Source organism: Aspergillus thermomutatus, assembly GCF_002237265.1.
Source record: "Aspergillus thermomutatus strain HMR AF 39 chromosome Unknown NODE_391, whole genome shotgun sequence".
In the NCBI taxonomy this organism is placed as follows: domain Eukaryota; kingdom Fungi; phylum Ascomycota; class Eurotiomycetes; order Eurotiales; family Aspergillaceae; genus Aspergillus; species Aspergillus thermomutatus.
This window is the reverse complement of record NW_020798441.1, coordinates 1-19,686: the sequence shown is the minus strand read 5'-3', so window position 1 is coordinate 19,686 and position 19,686 is coordinate 1. Positions and strand designations below refer to the sequence as shown.

General features: G+C 51.0%; 9 protein-coding genes across 9 annotated transcripts; 5 read left to right on the top strand and 4 right to left on the bottom strand.

Annotated features, from left to right (window-relative positions):
- Window positions 1-680: 680 nt before the first annotated feature.
- CDV56_102647 (uncharacterized protein) lies at window positions 681-2,613 on the bottom strand (the record flags this gene model as incomplete). Its single annotated transcript, XM_026756266.1, has 8 exons — window positions 681-695; window positions 743-820; window positions 869-963; window positions 1,015-1,323; window positions 1,378-1,527; window positions 1,582-2,001; window positions 2,059-2,136; window positions 2,199-2,613. 8 exons carry the CDS (start codon window positions 2,611-2,613, stop codon window positions 681-683), a joined length of 1,560 nt encoding a protein of 519 aa, XP_026609907.1.
- Window positions 2,614-3,356: 743 nt separating this feature from the next.
- Window positions 3,357-5,805, top strand: CDV56_102243 (transcription factor domain-containing protein; the record flags this gene model as incomplete). Its single annotated transcript, XM_026755862.1, has 3 exons — window positions 3,357-3,444; window positions 3,496-3,550; window positions 3,645-5,805. 3 exons carry the CDS (start codon window positions 3,357-3,359, stop codon window positions 5,803-5,805), a joined length of 2,304 nt encoding a protein of 767 aa, XP_026609906.1.
- A 408-nt stretch (window positions 5,806-6,213) lies between these two features.
- On the top strand, window positions 6,214-7,761 carry CDV56_101970 (uncharacterized protein; the record flags this gene model as incomplete). The annotated part of the gene is made up of 1 exon (XM_026755589.1): window positions 6,214-7,761. The coding sequence occupies one exon, from the start codon at window positions 6,214-6,216 to the stop codon at window positions 7,759-7,761; it is 1,548 nt and encodes a 515-aa protein (XP_026609905.1).
- Window positions 7,762-8,614: 853 nt separating this feature from the next.
- On the bottom strand, window positions 8,615-9,157 carry CDV56_101770 (uncharacterized protein; the record flags this gene model as incomplete). Its single annotated transcript, XM_026755389.1, has 1 exon — window positions 8,615-9,157. One exon carries the CDS (start codon window positions 9,155-9,157, stop codon window positions 8,615-8,617), a length of 543 nt encoding a protein of 180 aa, XP_026609904.1.
- Window positions 9,158-10,566: 1,409 nt separating this feature from the next.
- On the top strand, window positions 10,567-11,122 carry CDV56_101510 (uncharacterized protein; the record flags this gene model as incomplete). Its single annotated transcript, XM_026755129.1, has 3 exons — window positions 10,567-10,569; window positions 10,622-10,723; window positions 10,826-11,122. 3 exons carry the CDS (start codon window positions 10,567-10,569, stop codon window positions 11,120-11,122), a joined length of 402 nt encoding a protein of 133 aa, XP_026609903.1.
- A 524-nt stretch (window positions 11,123-11,646) lies between these two features.
- On the top strand, window positions 11,647-12,710 carry CDV56_101266 (uncharacterized protein; the record flags this gene model as incomplete). Its single annotated transcript, XM_026754885.1, has 4 exons — window positions 11,647-11,721; window positions 11,786-11,810; window positions 11,861-12,299; window positions 12,353-12,710. 4 exons carry the CDS (start codon window positions 11,647-11,649, stop codon window positions 12,708-12,710), a joined length of 897 nt encoding a protein of 298 aa, XP_026609902.1.
- Window positions 12,711-14,350: 1,640 nt separating this feature from the next.
- bxlB (putative beta-xylosidase) lies at window positions 14,351-16,666 on the top strand (the record flags this gene model as incomplete). The annotated part of the gene is made up of 1 exon (XM_026754262.1): window positions 14,351-16,666. One exon carries the CDS (start codon window positions 14,351-14,353, stop codon window positions 16,664-16,666), a length of 2,316 nt encoding a protein of 771 aa, XP_026609901.1.
- Window positions 16,667-17,248: 582 nt separating this feature from the next.
- On the bottom strand, window positions 17,249-17,494 carry CDV56_100521 (uncharacterized protein; the record flags this gene model as incomplete). The annotated part of the gene is made up of 1 exon (XM_026754140.1): window positions 17,249-17,494. The coding sequence occupies one exon, from the start codon at window positions 17,492-17,494 to the stop codon at window positions 17,249-17,251; it is 246 nt and encodes an 81-aa protein (XP_026609900.1).
- Window positions 17,495-18,181: 687 nt separating this feature from the next.
- Window positions 18,182-19,162, bottom strand: CDV56_100165 (uncharacterized protein; the record flags this gene model as incomplete). Its single annotated transcript, XM_026753784.1, has 1 exon — window positions 18,182-19,162. One exon carries the CDS (start codon window positions 19,160-19,162, stop codon window positions 18,182-18,184), a length of 981 nt encoding a protein of 326 aa, XP_026609899.1.
- Window positions 19,163-19,686: the final 524 nt, after the last annotated feature.

Genomic DNA, 19,686 nt, shown 5'->3' with positions numbered 1-19,686 from the left:
CCAGCCTCTACCCTCCCCTCCTCACCCGCTCCCTCCAAACCCAGCTCACCCCCGAAGCCGAACTCGACCGCCAAACCCTGCACCCGGAAAGAGCCGAAAACACCCAGTCCGGCACCGACGACGCCGTCGCGCGTCATACATCGTCCTACGACCCCTCAACCACCACCCCGGAGCTGGAATCACAGGCTCTCGAGGCAGAATGCAAGCTCCTCGGCGAGGTAGATCCGCTCTTCTTCAGCGCTGCGCACCGCGAGGTGAGCGCGCTGCTGGATCCGAAGCTTGAGGTGGCGGTGCATACGATTGAGCATTTGAGTCCGAGTGCGAAGGGGTGGACGAGGAAGCATAAGGAGGTGAGGATCAGGAAGATTGCTGGGCATGGGAGTTTGGATCAGTTTGAGCGGTTGTTGAAGGGGTTGAGGGATATTCAGAAGAGAGGCGGGGGTGGGGGGTCGACGGTTGAGAGTTGATTGTTGAGCAGGAGAGAAGGTATGTACGACAGGGTTGAATATGCATTATCTCCAGGTGACGTGGTCAGGTCCTTGCCAGTGATTGTGTTTGATTGTGATGATATGCGACAGCAGGAGTTTGGATTGCAAAAGGTGGTCGAAATGGATACCAACTTTATCATTATGTATGTGGTATGCATATAGTCTTATCTATCATGCTGATCATTGCTTGGACTAGTGTGCAAGTTCCTGGTACAGTTAGTAAAGCACAGCAGCGCGCAGAGTGAACCACTTACACTTGCGAATTTGCTCTTGGCCCGAATCTTTGGACCAAACAGCAGAAGGACCCAGGGGACGATACACAGCAACGCTCCCTGTCAAGATCAGCATCGGCGTCTTCTTCACGGACGCACAAAACTCACTATTCCACCGAGTAGACTGGAGGCACCTGGATATCCCAGGTTCGTAAACATGGCGTTGGTTACCAACGGAAAGACACCACCGAGGAGATTCCGACCTGGCCATCGAGTCAGTAGTCACGAGCAACAGAATATGAAAGAGAACCTACAGCAAGATTGCGCCGCAATCGCCGAACTAGCATACCGATGATAGGTGTCTGCCAAATAATTAAAGGTTGCTAGGTAGACTGAGAAGATGCCCATGGTTGCGCATCCGACTGCCATCGTTGGGACAATCCACGGAATGGAGGGGTAGGACGTCCATCCGAACCAGAACAAACCGATTGGCATGAGCAGGGACTGGATGCAGACGAAGTAGAGCCGTCGCTCGGCGGATTTGGGGAGAGTGACGAAGTGCCGCGCGATGCTTTCTTGGTAGATGCTTATGATGGTTATGATGATGACACCGACACACATGGCTGAAGTTGTCAGCGAGGGTTTTATCTGTTTATCTGGGATGGTGGGTGGCATACAAGTAAAGACGGCGCCGCTTTGCTCAACGTTGAAGCCGTGGTTGGTCTTGAAGACCAGCGGCACGGATCCAAACTGGAGGTATAGAACTGCCCAGCTGAAGGACACCCAGAGAGAGAAGAAGAACACGGTTGGCTCCGAAAAAAGCAAGTCTTTCCCGGGTTAGGATGGTGTTTGACGGACAGTCAGACTGGATGGCAACTCACGGAATGGTCTATAGCACGAGATACTGATCATCTGAGCCAAAGATGCCCTCTCCTCATCACTCTTCACCTTCCACCGGATGCGCTTGACCGTCTCCTTACCCGACATGATGACTCCGTAATGACCAGCGCTCTCGAGTTTGTCATAGTAGGTATTGAGTGCGTTTGCCTTCCGACTCAGAAGCACACTGCCTCGGGTTTCTTTAAAGAAGAAAAATATGATAACAACAAAGATGGCCGAGACGATGGCATGGGAGTACCAAACCCATCGCCATGTGGTGTGCTGCACAACGGCGCCAGCAAGCAACGGGGCCAGTCCAGTACCGAAGAGGGCAGCACCGGAGAACAGTGCCATGGGGGTATTCCGGTCTTCCGCGTGGTAAATGTCGCTGATCACACCTCCCACCATGGTCGAGAATGTAGCTGTGGCTGTCAGTAAGCTGCGACAACAGGAGGGATCTGATGCGAGGATTGACATACATCCACCTGCACCCTGGAAGAATCGCGCAACAAGCATTCCTCCAAAGGAGTGAGTGCCTCCACAGGCAATGATGCATGCTTTGAACGCAGATAATTAGCATCAGCGAATTCTCGTTCGTCAGGCATGAGAAACACCATACCGACAAATACGATTCCACTAGCAATGAAGATTGGCCTCCTCCCATTGATTTCTGAAAACGGAGCCAGCACCATCGGCGCCAGCGCAAATCCAATGCAGAACAAAGTGATGCCCAGGTTATAGACAACCTGGCTAATCCCCCATTCCTTGGTCAATTCAGCGGACGACGGACTGATTTCACCCGCCGAGTAACCCGCCAATGCTGTAACTGCACAGGAGATCCATGTCATCATGGACTTGCGCCACTTGGGCCATAAGAACGGACTGGAATAATTCTTGAGATCCGGACATTCTGGAGCGGGCGACTGGCCTGGTCCCGGAGGTGATGTGATGAATGGTGTCGGTAGAGGAGTGTCCAGCTCCAGGTACAAATACTCCACCTGATTGCGAGGATCCTTTTCGGACTCGCCGTCCATGGTTGTATGATCAAGGACGGCGCAGATATTAATCACTTATTGGAGTTCACACTGTTGAGATATTGCCGGGTTTCCTGCACCAGACACATCTAGAAGTTGACAATTGGGAAATATATCCCAGTGATATAACCCCAAATGACGCACTGATTATTCTAACGTCTTATGAGTCGTGAAAATTTGCAGCCTAACAAATCCCGAAAACTCGATCCGTCTACCATTAGGTAGTTGGAGAAATTGGAGATTTTCCAGATTTGACTAAGCTAATTGGGTGTTTTACGTATCTTCCTTGCACAGTCCAGATACTAAGGTACCTATAATCTTGTCCATTATTAATCAGATTTTCTCCACTTTATCTCCAATTCTGAGTCCTCATCACACATACTGGAGATGAAGCATGTATGACTAGAAGTACAGAGGTAGACAAGGACAGGACAATTCGAAATTATGAACAAGCATACGAACCAAGATGTGATCATTTCAAATATTACTATCACTATTGCTATTTCGTGCTTTCTTTCCTATCCTAGGACTGGATTCCTGTCAACTGGCAGTATCATGTAAGGATCTCTTAACCGATATCCGGACCGGTTCCGCAACCGGCCCCGCACCTTCATGTCTCTTGGCATTGCTGACGTCTTGCCCGGTTGTTAAGTTGTTGCTCGAGACTCCCCTGGTTGGACAGTGACACAGTCACAAGGGTATTCAGGGACATAAGAACAAGGACCATCTCATCGCAATGGAAAATGGTCAAAGCTACTCGGACTTTCCAATGCCAGCGATGTTCCCGGACATTTGCTCGGCTGGAGCATCTCCAGCGCCACGATCGGTCGCGTAAGTCTCTTCCCCATTTCTCTTCTCCAAATCCACTGACCGCTCCTGTAGACACCAAGGAGAAGCCATATGTCTGCGACAAGTGTCCCAAATCATTCACTCGCAAGTAAGTATCTCAGTGAACAACCAGAGGGTCGAAAGAAGAGAATGTACTAAGAGCTTAGGGATCTCTTAACACGCCATGAGCGATTATCCCACAGTTCACCATCTGTTAGCCGCGACACCGACAATGGAGACCATCCAACACCCCCACCATCATCCACCGACCATGTGTTGGATGGGCTGAATATCCTTGCATCCGCTGTGGCGGATCATACCGTGTCCACTCCTACTCATGGGCCTCCTCGCGGGCCGCATCAGCATCCACTCTCGGCCAGCCAAGGTTCATTCTCTTCCGGTCTGCCGGCAGCCGCGGATCAGACGCCTCTCGCCAGCCACCCTTTACAATCAGCGCATTCCCCCGGCGCAGCCGAAGCGACTGTCTTTGGTGAATCTTTCTCCGGATACACTACATCCAACGCTTATGACGGCGACGACTTTACGTCTTTCCTTGACAGCATTCCTCTTCCCAGCCACCCCTACTCGCCGACGTATCAGCCCCTGCCTGTATTTCCCGCGTGGCAATTTGATTCGACTTCCGATTACGATCATTCGGTTGACCGAACAGGCGCGCCGGAGGCAGCAGCGACACCGTCGAGCTCGGTGCTTCCCCGTCATGGGACACAGTTGCCCTCTCTTCAGCCCGAGAGCCCGCAAGCCTCCCCTAGAGCGCGACAGCCGAAAGGTGCCATCTTTGTCACAACGCAGTGTCGCGACAGAATAATTACGCTGCTCGCTGATTACGCCAATGTCCTTCCAGATGCTTTCATCCCGTCTCGACACGCTTTGTCCCGATGCCTTACAGGGTATCTGTCCGGATATCACGATCATTACCCATTCATGCATATCCCCACCTTGGATATTGAAAGTGTGAGCTTGCAGCTGTTTCTTGCGATGGCTGCATTAGGCGCTCGGTACTGTCGGGAACCAGACACGAGTTTGAGCCTGTATCGAACAGCAAGGACCATCACCATGGAACATATTCGGAGGACGTATCAGTTTCCCGGGCCCGGTCAAATTTCCGCAAAGTTTCGACTTTCGGATACTGCAACTCCCGAGAGCCAAGATCTACTCGAAACCATGCAGGCGTTATTACTGCTCCATTCGGTCTCATCATGGTTCAAGTGCGATCCGCCCCATCACGAATCCCTCTTCATGCGGAGTTTTATGGAGACAATGCTCCGAAGGGGAGGGCTGAACGAGCTCCCTGAGCAGGATGGCTCATGGGAAAGCTGGATACGACGGGAGTGTGTGAAAAGGACCTCCCTCATTGTTTACTGTTATCTCAATATCCTCACCATCGTCTTCGACATCACACCACTCATCCTCACCGAGGAAATCTGTATGGATCTCCCATGCAGCGAAAAGGAATGGCACGCCACAAGTGCCGTTGCTTGGATGCAAGAACGCAGCCAAACACAGCCGGAACCAAAACTGCAAGACGCCCTCTCGTCTCTCTTTACTCATCCTACAACAGCAAAGGCAAACCTAGAGAGCTTCTCCTCCTTGGGTGGCTACGTGCTGATCCACGCCATTCTACAGGATATCTGGCTCCTCCAAAAGGCTCGTCGCCTGCCCCTGTCGAGAAACAGCTCACTATCTACAGCAGAAACGTTATCCCTTGAACAAGCGCTAGAACAATGGTGCCAATGCTGGGAGCGCAACCAGGAATCCTCCATCGATCCGTTTAACCCTCATGGGCCTCTCTCTTTCACCTCCACCGCCCTCCTTCGTCTCGCCTACATCCGCCTCAATGCGGACTTTACCTCGGCACGGCGTCTGCAAACCTGGGACCCGAGCCAGATTGCGCAATCCCTGCGCCAGAACCTGTCCGTGCAGCGCGGCGACCGGCTGACACGGGCCGCGTTGCACTGCGCTCATGCGCTGAGCACGCCCATCAAGCTTGGGATCAACTACGTAGCGCACACGCAGGTTGCCTCCTGGTCGAACCAGTACGCACTGTGTTCGTTGGAATGCGCGGTGCTACTGGCGAAATGGCTGGAGAAGGCGACAGTGCCCAATCCTGATCCTGCCTTGACGGAGCAGGAAACCAAGCTCTTAGAGTTTGTGATCGAGATGGTTATGGAGACACAGCATGGAGCCAATCGGGAATGGCTGCTGGAGAATAATACCCGGCTGAGTGCAATTGTCACTCGTCTTTGGGCCAGATTATTTACGACGGATCATATCTGGGAGTTGGTTAATCTGATAGGGCAGTCATTGAGTCGGTATGCGGATATTTTAGAAGGGGTTTTGCGATGAACTTCAGTCAGCGTCGTCCTCTCTGCCGTGATAAACCACTTTTTCCCACCAAAATACTATTTTGTACAAGTCATTGGCCACAAGACACCAGCGGAGTTATACTGCCATCTAGCCGAGCTTCAAAGCCAAAAAACCCTAGGAATATTCATACAACCGAGGGTCAAGAGAAGGCACCAATAAGAGCAATTGGATATTATAATTCAATTGCACACTGGAATGTGTTCTGCTATGTTTGGACGTACTGCCAAGACGTTATCGTGATGGCGTGATTTGATGCTATCATGGCTAATGATTGAAAACTTTGAGTATTTATTCCCTCTGCCAGGCATGACTTTGCAGGGATATTCTCATTTATCACTGATCCTGGATTCTTCCTCTCTCCTTGAGGAACACAGAAGATACATGACAATGGCCGCTGCAACGGCAGTCGACTCTCCCCAAAGTCCAAGTCCGCGGGATGACAAAGCTTCAGCTATCAAAACGATACAAGACAAGCTCCCCACGCAAGGCGATGCAGCTTTACAACTTCTTGCAGGAAGAGGCACTGAGAATGGAGCCCTAGATCCCAACGCCTCGCGCCGCCTCGTCCGCAAGATCGATCTGTATGTGATGCCGTTAATCTGCATCGTCTACTTCTGCCAATACCTTGATAAAATTGCCATAAGCTACGCCAGCGTGACGGGAATCAAAGAGTCGGCACACCTCCATGGCAACCAATTCAACTGGATCTCCAGCATCTTCTTCTTCGGCCAGCTCACCTTCCAGTTCCCCACGATGCGCCTCATCCAGGCGTTCCCGCTGGCCCGGTACGTCGCGACCAACGTCACAATCTGGGGCATCATTCTCGCCTGCATGGCAGCCTGCAAGTCCTTTGCGTCGCTGATGGTCTGTCGCACACTCCTGGGCTGCGCGGAGGCCGCGATCGTCCCCGCATGGGTGGTCTTCACGTCGCAGTGGTACTGCAAGGAGGAACAGGCGTTCCGGGTGGGACTGTGGTTCTCCATGTGCGGCTGGGCGCAGATGTTCGGCGGGTACGTTGCGTACGGGGTCGCGATTCATGTCGGCAGCGATCCGCGCGCGGTGCTGCGAGGATGGCAGGTGATTTTTCTCATTCTGGGAGTCTTTACTACATTGGTGGGTGTGCTATTCTTCTTCATATTGCCGGATTCGCCCGTCACGGCGGGGTTCCTGTCAGCCGAGGAGAAGGCGCTGCATGCGGAGCGTCTTCGCGGCAATGAGCAGGGTATTGGGAGCTCGGTGTTCAAGCGGGAGCAGTTCTACGAGGCGCTTCGAGATCCCAAGACATGGCTGTATTCGTTCTGGGTCTTTGCGGCGAATATCCCCAACTCGATCGCTACCAGCTTCGGCAACATTCTCGTCACGGGGATGGGGTACTCGGCGACGCAGAGCCTGCTGCTCGTGACTCCGTTGGGGGCGTATGAGGTGGTCATTCTGGTTGGATTGACGTACCTCGCTATGCGGACGAACCAGCGCCTGCTGTGGTGTATCATTGGGCATATCCCGAGCATCGTGGGTGCGATCCTCATGGCTACGACGAATAAAGCTCCCGCCTTGGTCGGGTATTATCTGTCTGGCGGCATCCCCATCGGATGGACGACGATCCTGGGGCTGACGAGTACCAATGTCGCCGGATCGACTAAGAAGATCACTGTCTCGTGTATCCAGACCATCGCGTATACAGTGGGCAACATCATATCGCCGCAGACGTTTCAGCACAAGGACGCGCCGAGGTATCTTCCGGCGAAAATCTCGATTGTGATTCTGTATGTTCTCATCACCTTGGACTTGTGTTTGATCCGGTGGTTGGCGATCCGGGAGAATAGGAAACGAGATGCGGAAAGACAGGCGCTGGGGGGTGCGTACGTGGTGGAAAAGGACCACGAGTTTCTGGATCAGACCGATTTTGAGAATCGCGAGTTTAGATATGCTATTTAGATATGCTATTTAGATGATATATGGTCGTATGATACTGTATTGAGATAATGGAAGAACTGATAATAGACTGCATGAGCTAGAATAGGTAGTAGACATATCAGCCTGGGGTCACAATCCCATTACACAGACCTATCTATCACCACCTGCAAACATTAAACCAGTCAAACACCTCACTTGCTGATGCCGATTGGGATTCTCCTGTGGAGTGAATCATACTGAGGATACCCTTCTCTGAGTTACGACATTGATGATCCCCCACAATACTGCATATTCAGGCTAATCTGACCTCTGCAGAATGCTACTTGTGCGCAAAGGCGATTAGCTTTACAACATCTTGCAGGAAGAGGCAATGAGAATGGAGCCCTAGATCCCAAAGCCTCACAAGGCCTCATCCGTAAGTTGAGTAACGTGTGGGTTGGCTTCCACTCTAAGATCAAGATCTTCAGGGCGTCGTATCCAGTCTCCTTCTGGCTGAAATACCATTTCTTGATGCGCCGAAGTATGTCACGGAAAGGCTTCTCATAAAGAGTGTCTGCCCTAAAACATCTCTATTTCTCAACTGCTTGGTACATCTTCTGGGCAGGAAGGCTCCACGGGTATGTTATGAAGTCTACATCAGGAAAGATGATCTGTTTCTTAGACGGTTGAATGAAACCGTCCCTGCCCCATAATGATCCGGTAAGTTGAGAAACATGGTCGGGCCAGGTGTCGTTGTCGAAGAAGGCGTTGGTGTGTCCCTGACATTTCCACAAAATGCTCTTTTGCGGCTTTCAAACGGTCTAGCTCGTCTTTCCAGTTTGGGAGCAGATGGCAGTCGGTGATCGGCATTGTTTGGCCGGATGAGTCGCATATTTCAAACCAAGGACTGATTGCTTTGAACTTTATATATGCCGGTGTACTTGCAAGACGCGTTGGTCATAGCCTCAGATGCGGTCCATAACCGGGCGAAAATGGCAATGTTCGATATCATGTTTGAACAAACCCGGCGAACGAAGACATCTGGTTCCTCAGCATGGTCGCGGAAGGTCGGTATGAGAATGTTTGAAATATCAGACTGTCCGATCCACGCAGCAACCTCGGTCCGATGGGTCGTTTCCGGAGCTTGCGGGTTCGATTCGTTAACAGGGACCTCGGTGGCGGTGTTGGTGGTAGTAGCATTTTCGGTGCCCATATTGGCATCGGCATTGGCTTCAGTGGTCTCCTCAGTTATTTCATTCTGGTGTGGCTGATCCGTTTGTTGGTCTGCTTTGCCGAAGGCTCGGAGTTCCTCGTATGACTGGACTTCCCAGGTATCTGTCACACCTTTGCGCTGCAGTTGATGGAATGCCCATTCCCTAGTTACTCCCCTGGCTTTGAGGTATGCAAACGCCCACCAGGCTATGGCGGCGGGGTCCATGTCGGCGATTGGTTGTCCTGGGAAAGCTGCTTCCTGTCAGAGGGATATCCTTTTGGTGTCCTTCTCTTCCCTCCTCTCTTCGCGATGGGTCCCCACAGCTCGTCTCCAGGGTTGTTCCTTCATCATCTCGTAGGTTGGGAACCACCAATCGCGAGTGACTGGTCGCGCTTTGAGTTGGTTGAACACCCGTTTCTCAATCTCTCTGGGGGCCCTAAGGTCGCGAGACTCGACGAAGCATTCTGTATTTTCCAACTTAACCAACCCCCTTGTGTGGAGTTGTGAAGGGCGATTGGGTTCCATCCCCCCGATTTGGCGAAGGGAAGGGTACGGCTCATCTTCCTTGTCGCCATCATTGTTTCTCTCCTGTCTGGCACGTTCAGTCTCAACATGTATCTTCTCTTCTTCTGTATTGATCTCCCTGATAACAGCTATGATAGCGGTTTTGATACCATGGAGACGTTCAGTAACTGATTTTTTTTGGTAACCTTGTTGTCAGAAGGTGTCTTATGTTTCACTGGGGTTTGGCCCAGGGTAGTCACGGTTCCCATATCAAAGGCATCAATTTCTCCACTTTCGTCCTTCGCTAAGTAGGCGTGCATATTTTGGTTGATTCGACTTTGGCAACGGCAGGGGTATGTCAGACCATTCTAGGGTCTCTGTAGGGAAATCCATGGGCAGTGAGGGCAGTGCTGGTTATGCAAATATGTGAGATAGTTTGATGTTCATAAATAGAAAGATGTTGGTTAACTGATCCTAAGCAGCGATGCAGTGTTTCTTTGATAGAGGAGTCATCCACTGGTTCATGCTTTTTTGCCTTACGCTCTTTTTTGACTTCTGTCTTTGCTTCCTGCTTGGTCTCTGACTTGGCGTCATGGTGTTGTTGGTATGCTCAATTTTGGCTCTTTCAGCTTGTAAACAGCCCATTTCACAGTCTGGTGTCGTTTCAATATGATCATAGAGTATTCGATGAGATGGAGAGATGATGCAGCAAGATAGAGAGAAAGTGTCAAGCATATACCCGACTAAAAATGCGTCTAGATATCCATTCCTAGGTGAGCTGGTAGTGAATATAATATAGTAGTGCTATAGTGAATGTGATATGGTTCTGTAGTGAATATTTGGTATTTATCAAGGTAGTACTAGCTTATGGACATAAGGTATTATCATTCTATATTGACTCTTAAACTTAGTGATTACCTCTCTCCCTCCCTCCCCTCCTTATTCTACGGCTACCAGATAGAGATTATGGATCATCATGGTATCTAGCCTGAGATTCTTCACACACATCATGCTCATTCATCCTAATTATGCTTCCCTTCTGCTTATTCAATACATAGTCAGTAGTCTTCAGCTACCATGGTTAACGTGAAAACCTCTTCACTAGGGTCAGCAGTTCAGTATAACCAGAAATGGTACGCGGGATTCTGGGTTCCCTAGCTGGACTGGACTGCTGCAATTCTCGAGGGTGTCACTCAGGCGTTACCGGGTCTGATCAACGCATTCGATAACATTGAACAATCATACCGCTCGCACCATGGCATAACTGGCGACAAGAAGACACGCAAGGTACGTTGACGGATCACTCTCGGTATGTTTTGAGGCTTCTTTACTGACTGCTACTTCGACCCCAAAGCAAGAACTGACCTCGACCGCTGCCGGATGGCACAGAATATGCTTAGCCACCATTTGAATGCGCCACGAACAAGATGGATCGATTTCCAGCAAGACATGAGGAAACGGCGCATTGCAAGAAATTGGGAGCTACGGGTCATTAAGTACCTCCACGAGCATCATCCTGACACGATCGTTGACCATCTCGATGCAAGAGATATCCAAGAGCTCGAGCGCCTAGTTGACGGGGCTAACCAACTCGACGAAGACGGCAAGATAGACGCGTGGGATATGGGACTCATGACAAAACTAGACCTCATCCCAGTCCAACACAAGACTAACAAGAAACTGTGACATTTAGTAGACCAGTCAATGCTATCAGTGTTTGACGAGCTATTACTTTCAATGACACCAAATTCCCGAGGTGCCTGACAGGAACAAGTGAGTCCGTTTATGACTCATGATCAAGACAAGCTAATCATATAATTTGGCAGCAGCAATAGCTTTCTTTCAAGGGCCATACGACGGTTGCCAAAAGGAGCCCGATCTTATGGTTCGCCCAGGTGGGACCGGACAGAAACCAAGCTTTGCGTCAGAATCCATCCGATCACTTCCACCTCACCCCAGCAAACCAGCTGGCTCACGAATCCCTCACTTCACAGACTACATAAGCCTCACCTTACCATCCACCCTTCTTCTTATCTTTCGCCTTGACCCGCTCTTGCTTCTGCAGTAGTATTCGCTATCCTATATTAAACACCTTAATATCCCAGTTAATCAATCATCTTTCAGTCCAAATCACTATACTACCCCGGGGGTCAAATAACATGGACTCCGAGGCCCCATAAAGAGTCAAACTTGAACCGGATGATGAGGCCATGAACCGACCGAGCACCAGTGAAGCCTTAGAGCTGGGAGTGATACCCCTCTGGTCAGACGACGTGGACCAAGAAGTACGAGACTGATACGCGGGTTGTGTCGCCGTCAGCACCTACAAGGCAGATAACCCCGAACCAGCACTATGTCGGATGGTATACCTCAGGTTTGACATGAGGGGGAGAGTCTGTATGCACATGGCGAACATCGGTGTAGATAGAAGTCAGTTTCCAATACAAGGCAGCACCGAGCGAAAGAAAGCACGGGGATCAGTTTCATCGACCCAAACCCATCTATTCAAAGATATCCCAGACATATCCGAAGACTCAGTAGCCCAATGGGCGTTCGATCAACTACAGAGCAAGGGGGTTACAGACACTTGGGGGGTCCAGTCATACGATGAACTCCGAGCCTATGGCAAGACAGACCCGGGAGCCGACCAGCAGACGGATCGGCAGTACCAGAACGAAGCGACTGAGGAGACCACCGAAGCTGATGCTTGGGGATCAAACATACCGAAGCGTATCAAAGGTCTCAACTGTGCGATTCCAATCCGCCAAGGCATCAGATCCCTTGCTCCAAAGATCTGCGATAATTGCAAAACTACGAAAGGTCGATGGATGTGGAAGCCAGGAACTATTTACGGTGCCGTAAGGTGGTGCTCCAGGTGCTATTGGTATTGGAAACGAAACCGAAACCCACTACCAGAACACCTAGCAAGGACGATGACTACCAGGACTTTGAGGAGGAAGAGGATGGGAACAACGGGGTAGAGAATGAGAATGAAGAGGAGACTTTCAAGGGTCTAAAAAGATGTCCTAAGTGGTCAAAGCAGGAGCCTTCTTCCCTAAACGGCAAGGAAGAGACCAATCGCGATTTGAGTGGAATCTCGGTCCTGACGCAACCTCGGAAGATGCCATTTGGAAGTTTGCATTGCACCGGTGCTTTTAGGCCCAGGATAGAGGCTTGGATGAAGTACCTTTGGAATGTGGTTAAAGCTAAGCGTGAGCAGATTCGTGCACGCCGAGGCGCAGTCGACCCCAAAGGAAGGGGTCACCCATTTTGAATAGGCTCGGGTCCCAATGGAGAAATGAAATGCCTTTGCAGTGCATCGGATGCTACTTATACTGGTTGGACCACCGTGCTCACCGGCTCGACTAGGGTCATACTTGAGAGTGGAAGCCACAACCCAACAGTGAACTCTTATGTATCAACTGCTTTAATAGTAAAGCAATGGGTGAAAATGGGCATGAACGGCGGCAGCTAAATCCAAAACGACTCGACTGTTCCAAGGAGGCTAAGCAATGTTCTCATTGCTCAAAGGCTCTACCCTCTGGAAAGAAGAAATGGATAGGGAACCTCAATGCCGCTGTTGTTACCAATCAATCAGGAGTACTGGCAAACACCCAGTTACCCTGAGTCAGGTTCAAGATATTCAGATGTATTGCGAGTACTGCTCAGTACTATATACCCCTAAATGGGCATTCGAAAGAACCCCGACCTAACAGCTATTCAGGATCCTGGAGTACGATACAACCAGTACTGGTTATGAAATGGATGAGCATGAGGTCGATAAGGCAACAAAAAACCGGAGTTTTGGCTTCAGAGATTCATCTCAGTGGGGTGAAACCTACTCAGTGTCCCACAGGGATGCCCAGAGCATTGAAGATCACACTGATTTTAACCTTGCACACGAACAAAAGGTATTTCGATCACGTCTACAAGGGCTCTTGAATGGACTGATCGAGAATGCCAAGGAAACCAGTCTTGAATCTATAAACGATTCAACTTTTACCTTCACCTTCTGGGCTTACCTTATCAACTGTGATAGATCCCAAGGATGGGACCAGATACTCAGTGTGATGGAACAAGCCACTCTTATAGAGGTGAGAATGATACTAGGAAAGACAAGAATCAGCTATGACGACTTCCTCTGCCTCCCACTTCTCACTGAAAACCACAGGCACAAGGGGGTTTACCCTGACCATATCATTATATGTAGGCTCAAGCCTAAAGGGAGTTGCAGGTCGGGTCCATGATCATGAAGGAATAATTCAGTCTGGACAGCTTCCATGTTCAAGTTCATTTCGTTATTCCTAGATCAAAGGCAAGGCAGGCCGTATCGCTCCCTTCAAAGTGCTAGTGTAGTTCGTTGAGGACAGTATCCCAAACTGGATTATATTGCTCCTTGAGAGTATCTTTATTATCATGCCCTGATCCTATACGCATGATCCTATATATCAGCCTTCGTCACAGAAATATCACTATTTGCAAGCAGCAATCACCTGAACATACCTCACTTGCTTGCCAATGCCAATTGAGATTCTCCTGCGGACTGAATCATCCCGGGTACACTTCTCCGAGCTACAATATTGACGATCCCCCGCAATACTGCATATTCAGGCTAATCTAATCCCTGCAGAATGCTACTATATGCTCATCTCCTCATTATACGCATCTGCGGGGATACGACCCATTGGCCATGTTCAACCTACATGCAAGGTTCCACGGGAATTTTACTCGAATGAGCCATCCTGCCCTCGATTTTGGCTGAAATGATGAATGATATCAACATGGGCGGATGGCAAACCGCAGGGTATTTGTCGATCCTTATGTCGATATGACCCTGAATGAGCCGAGATCATGGATATTTAAGTTTATTGATACCCCTCGTTAGCCTGGAAAACCCCCAAATCGAACAACACAATGGCTGGCAGTATGTCGTGGCAATATGGCAGTGCCATTGCCCTTTTTGTCTGTCTGGCTCCTGTGGCTCTATCTCTAGACAACTTCCCAGACTGCACCAGCGGTCCTTTGAGCAAGCTCGCTGTCTGTGATACATCTCTCGATGTGACCACTCGTGCTCGGTCATTGGTGAACGCCATGACGTTCGAGGAAAAAGTCAACAACACGCAATACAATTCTCCCGGGGTGCCGAGACTAGGTCTACCGGCATACAACTGGTGGAGCGAAGCATTACACGGCGTGGCAGGATCACCCGGCGTCGAGTTCGCCAACAGCGGGCCATTCAGCTATGCCACCTCGTTCCCTCAGCCTATTCTCCTGGGTGCCACCTTTGACGACGACTTGATCAAGCAAGTCGCCACCGTAGTGAGCACAGAGGGCCGAGCATTCGGTAACGCTGGTCGCGCCGGTCTGGACTACTGGACACCCAACATCAACCCGTTTCGCGACGCGCGTTGGGGCCGGGGCCAAGAGACGCCTGGGGAGGACCCGCTGCACGTCTCGCGATATGTCTACCAGCTCATTGATGGGCTGCAGAATGGAATTGGCCCGGCTAACCCTAAGATTGTGGCCACATGCAAGCATTTTACAGCGTATGACCTGGAGGACTGGAATGGCGTCGTGCGCCACTCCTTCAATGCCGAAGTGCCGACGCAGGATTTGTCCGAGTTCTATCTCCCTCCTTTTAAAAGCTGCACCCGTGATGCCAAGGTCGATGCTGTCATGTGCAGTTACAATGCATTGAATGGCGTACCTGCGTGTGCCGATTCCTATCTGCTGCAGACGATTCTTCGAGAGCACTGGAAATGGGATGAGCCCGGCCATTGGATCACGAGCGACTGCGGTGCCATCGACGATATCTACAACGGCCATAATTACACGAAGACCGCCGCCGAGGCTGCTGCCGCGGCGCTGAAAGCAGGCACAGATTTGGATTGTGGCACGGTGTTCCCCAATTACCTTGGACAGGCCGCAGACGAGGGTCTCTATACCAACCAGACCCTTGATACGGCACTTGTTCGACTCTACACCTCACTTGTAAAACTGGGGTACTTTGATCCCGCAGAGAATCAGCCGTATCGCTCCATCGGTTGGAAGGATGTCGACACCCCTGCCGCGGAAGAACTCGCTCACAAGGCGGCTGTCGAGGGCATCGTTCTGCTGAAGAATGACAAGACCCTTCCACTCAAGGCAAAGGGTACCCTTGCCCTGATCGGACCATATGCCAACGCAACGAAACAAATGCAGGGCAACTACGAAGGCCCGCCCAAGTATATCCGCACGCTCCTCTGGGCCGCTACCCAGCTGGGATATAATGTGAACTACGCCTCCGGCACAGCTATCAACACAGACAGCACCGCCGGGTTTGAAGCGGCACTATCAGCAGCCAAACAAGCAGATGTCGTGGTGTACGCAGGCGGTATCGACAATAGCATCGAGGCCGAAGCGCACGACCGCACCACCATCGTCTGGCCTGGGAACCAGCTAGACTTGATCGGCCAACTCTCAAAGATCGGCAAGCCCCTCGTTGTACTCCAGTTTGGAGGCGGACAAGTCGACGACTCGTCTCTACTCTCAAATCCGAACGTCAACGCTCTCCTCTGGACCGGGTATCCCAGCCAAGAAGGCGGATCCGCCGTCTTCGATATCCTTACCGGGAAGACTGCGCCTGCAGGCCGTCTGCCAGTCACCCAATACCCGGCGGACTATGTCAACCAGGTTCCAATGACAGATATGGCCCTGCGTCCAGGCTCAAACACTCCAGGACGTACTTACCGGTGGTATGATCAGGCGGTCGTGCCGTTTGGCTTTGGTCTACACTATACGACTTTCAAGATTAGCTGGCCTCGCAAGGCTCTGGGACCGTATAACACTGCAGCACTGGTGGGCCGGGCACCCAAGAATGCACCGGTCGACACGGCTCTGTTCGACACATTCCGCGTCCAAGTGACCAATACCGGGAAGGCTACGTCGGATTATGTGGCGTTGCTGTTTATGAAGACTACCGATGCTGGGCCGAAGCCCTATCCTCTTAAGACACTAGTGGGCTACACACGTGCGAGGCAGATCAAGCCTGGCGAGAAGAGATCGGTGGATATTGAAGTCACATTGGGGTCGTTGGCGCGGACGGCGGAGAATGGTGACTTGGTACTGTACCCGGGACGGTACACACTGGAGGTGGATGTGGGAGAGAACCGATACCCCACTGCTAGTTTCATGGTTAAAGGCAAAGAGGTGATTTTGGACAGCTTTCCTCAGCCTCCTGAGGGTCGGTGAGGTGATCCAGATTCCTGGATGTCCGATGATAGGGATCAATACGAGCGAATGATGTAGTGAAGTTGAATTTATATTCATCGTTAAAAGATCGTCCAAGATGTCTCAAGCTGGTATAGCCATAGGTCTCCATATGTGTATCACCCATAGTCAGGATCCACTCCCGAGCCCTTGTTGATCAGAATCATCTTGACTTATAACTGGTAGTATCCCAGACATGAGAATATGTCCTCCTTACCGCTCGGGTGAGCACCTTAACATTCATTCCTCTTTCTAGGGTAGAGAGGCGAATCGGCGTATTGCCATGTTCACCTTCAGTCCACATTCCCCTCGTCACCTTTAGGACCTTTCAGAATACAGATCTCAGCATAGACTGTACATGGCCTAATAGGGACCGTGGTGCCGTATAGTGAAGTCGGCACCGTCACGACGGTTATCGGAGTCATATGAGGCTTCTCCAGCAGCAACAATGAAGCAAGTTTCGAGAGAATGTAGAGCTTTAACCTGTGAATATCCACCACGGAAGCAGGAAGTGTACGCAAAGCAAATGCTAAGCATTCGGTCGTAAATGAGGCTACATCGCGTTTAAATCTCCGACGACAGAATCGAAATGAGTATCAGCGACCCGATATTCTGATATGAAGGATCAAATTCATTATCCGGCGTGAAGTGAACCCTTCGTTCGGCCTTCCATCTCCTGCTGAAGCGTCGGAATCGGGTGTAGAACGAGTTTCCGTGCTCCTCTTGAGCTGGAAGGTCGTCTTTGTTGTTTTCAATAGGATGTGATTCGCTCCGTTTGTTCGAGTAACGGCGGATGATGATGGGATTCATTGCGAGGATGCCAGGCCTTGGTATTCAGACGATAAACAAACCAACTTTGTCTATAACCCTTGCTTTACTTGAGCGAGTAGACCTATTGGTAAAGAGTAGGAATTTGGGCCATTCGGTTGCAGACTGTCCTAGGCTTCAGATGGACAGATTTATTTTGATAGTTGAGGATGGGCGTACAGTCCTCTGCAGCTGCTTCGAGTTACATTTAAGACTGCCTGGAGTCTGGAATGTCTGAATCTTCCCACACATCTGAACCAAAGATCGCATACATTTATCAATTCCAAGTTCGATACCATTGACGACGCAGGAGGGAAGGGCTGGAGAATCCCGAGCGGAGGACGCTGACGTGCCGTTGCTCTGCCCAGGCGATGTTAGACTTGGAATTCTGGGGGTTGAGCTAGATCATCCGCAGCTTTATGTTTGCATCGAGCCATTCATATGACATCTCGTCCGTCTCACCAGGCCTCATCGTGAAAGGTTATACACATATCTTTTGGAAATGATGAGGAAATTCAAGCTCACGTAAAGTAAGCCCTATCAGTGACTGACTCCCATGGAAGACACGACCGGCCGACATTCCCTGGGGCAATGCTACGACAATATGGTTAAGATTTTGTACCTGCTGAAGTTATATCCTTTAGTTGATCTATATACTGGAACGAATATGCCTATCGTTTGTCATGCTAATCACTCGTTCATACCAACTAACTTCAGCGACACTTCCCATAGCTTCTTTTCCTTCTCCGGGCTGTACGCATACGAGGCATAGCCAGGTGCCCAGTGCCCCTCGCTCGGGTCATACACCTTGGCAATCTGCAAATTCTCGAGGTACTTCCCGCCCATTCCCTTGAGGGATCTGGAGACAGCCCCCCAAACAGAAGTGGCAGCACCCTGCTCTGGACTCTTCAACTGTGGCCCCAGGGTTGGATCGTCGGTGAGCCCGCTCTTCTCTTCCTCGGACATGTGCTGCAGCAGTGCGGTCCGAATGCCACCGGGCTGGACACTAAAGGCACGCAGACCCTGGGAGGCGTAGCGGCGGTCGATCTCATTTGCCGCCCACAGCAGCGCGCACTTGCTCTGTCCGTACGCCTTCCACTTGTCGTACTCGCCGTCGAGGGTGAGGTTGTCAAATACCACCTCCGAGTACCGGTGGGCGATGGAGGCGAGGAAGATCACGCGGGAATTAGCCGCTGCCAAAAGCGCGGGCCGCAGGAGGAGGAAAAGCAGGAAATGGCTCAGGTAGTTGGTCCCGAACTGGGTCTCGAACCCGTCCTTGGTGCGCCCTTCCGGGGTTGCCATGACGCCGGCGTTGGCGATGAAGATGTTGAGGGTTTTGGTGTGGGAGAGGAGCTCGGCGGCGCAGGCGCGCACGCTGGCTAGAGATTCGAGGTCCAATTCCAGCAGGTGCACGCGCGGAGAGGAAGCCATGTCGCCGAGAGCGTGCTTTGCCTTGTTCAGATCCCGGGCCGTCAGGTAGAGGGTTGCGCCGGTGGTGAAGAGCGCTTTGGCTGTCTCGACACCGATGCCTGCGGACGCGCCGGTGATCAGGATCGACGAGCCGGTCAGTTGGCCCTCCAGGCCCTCGTCGCGGATGATCTGCATGGCCGTTGGGCGAGCATCCCCTGGGCCCTGGGGGTTCTTGTGAACGTCTGCATAGCGTGCCGTCATGATGCTGCGCGGGTAATTACACTGAGCTTGGAAGAAGGGGGATAGGAAAATGATGCTCTTGCTATTGGCCAGGAATCGTGGACATGCTTGACTGGGAAGAAGGACAAGGGGATTTTATATACAGATTATCATCAGATGGAAAGAACCTTTCGGCTGGAATTTGGAGTGATACCATCATGAATCTTCTTAGCTCCGGCTTCTCTATTGCCCTGCCTATTCAGAGTTCTTTCAACTTCTTAAAGCCGAGCACACTATGATACTGTCTGAACGAGCATCCATGGTACAAACTACAATCATAGTTAATTCCGAGCCCCGGCTGTAATATGGTTGGACGATGGGCTATTTCCATCTCCAAGTGTCAGCATTTAGTGTTTAGAGTGGGACCTTAGCAAAGCCAGTCATTAGCCTCGTTATCTTCATTATTTGCGACAGAGCCAGAGAAACAAATAAGTCAGGGATGAGGCCAATTCCAACTACAAGTGAACCGATTAATCCAGAATCAAAGAGTGGACTACTATCAACCC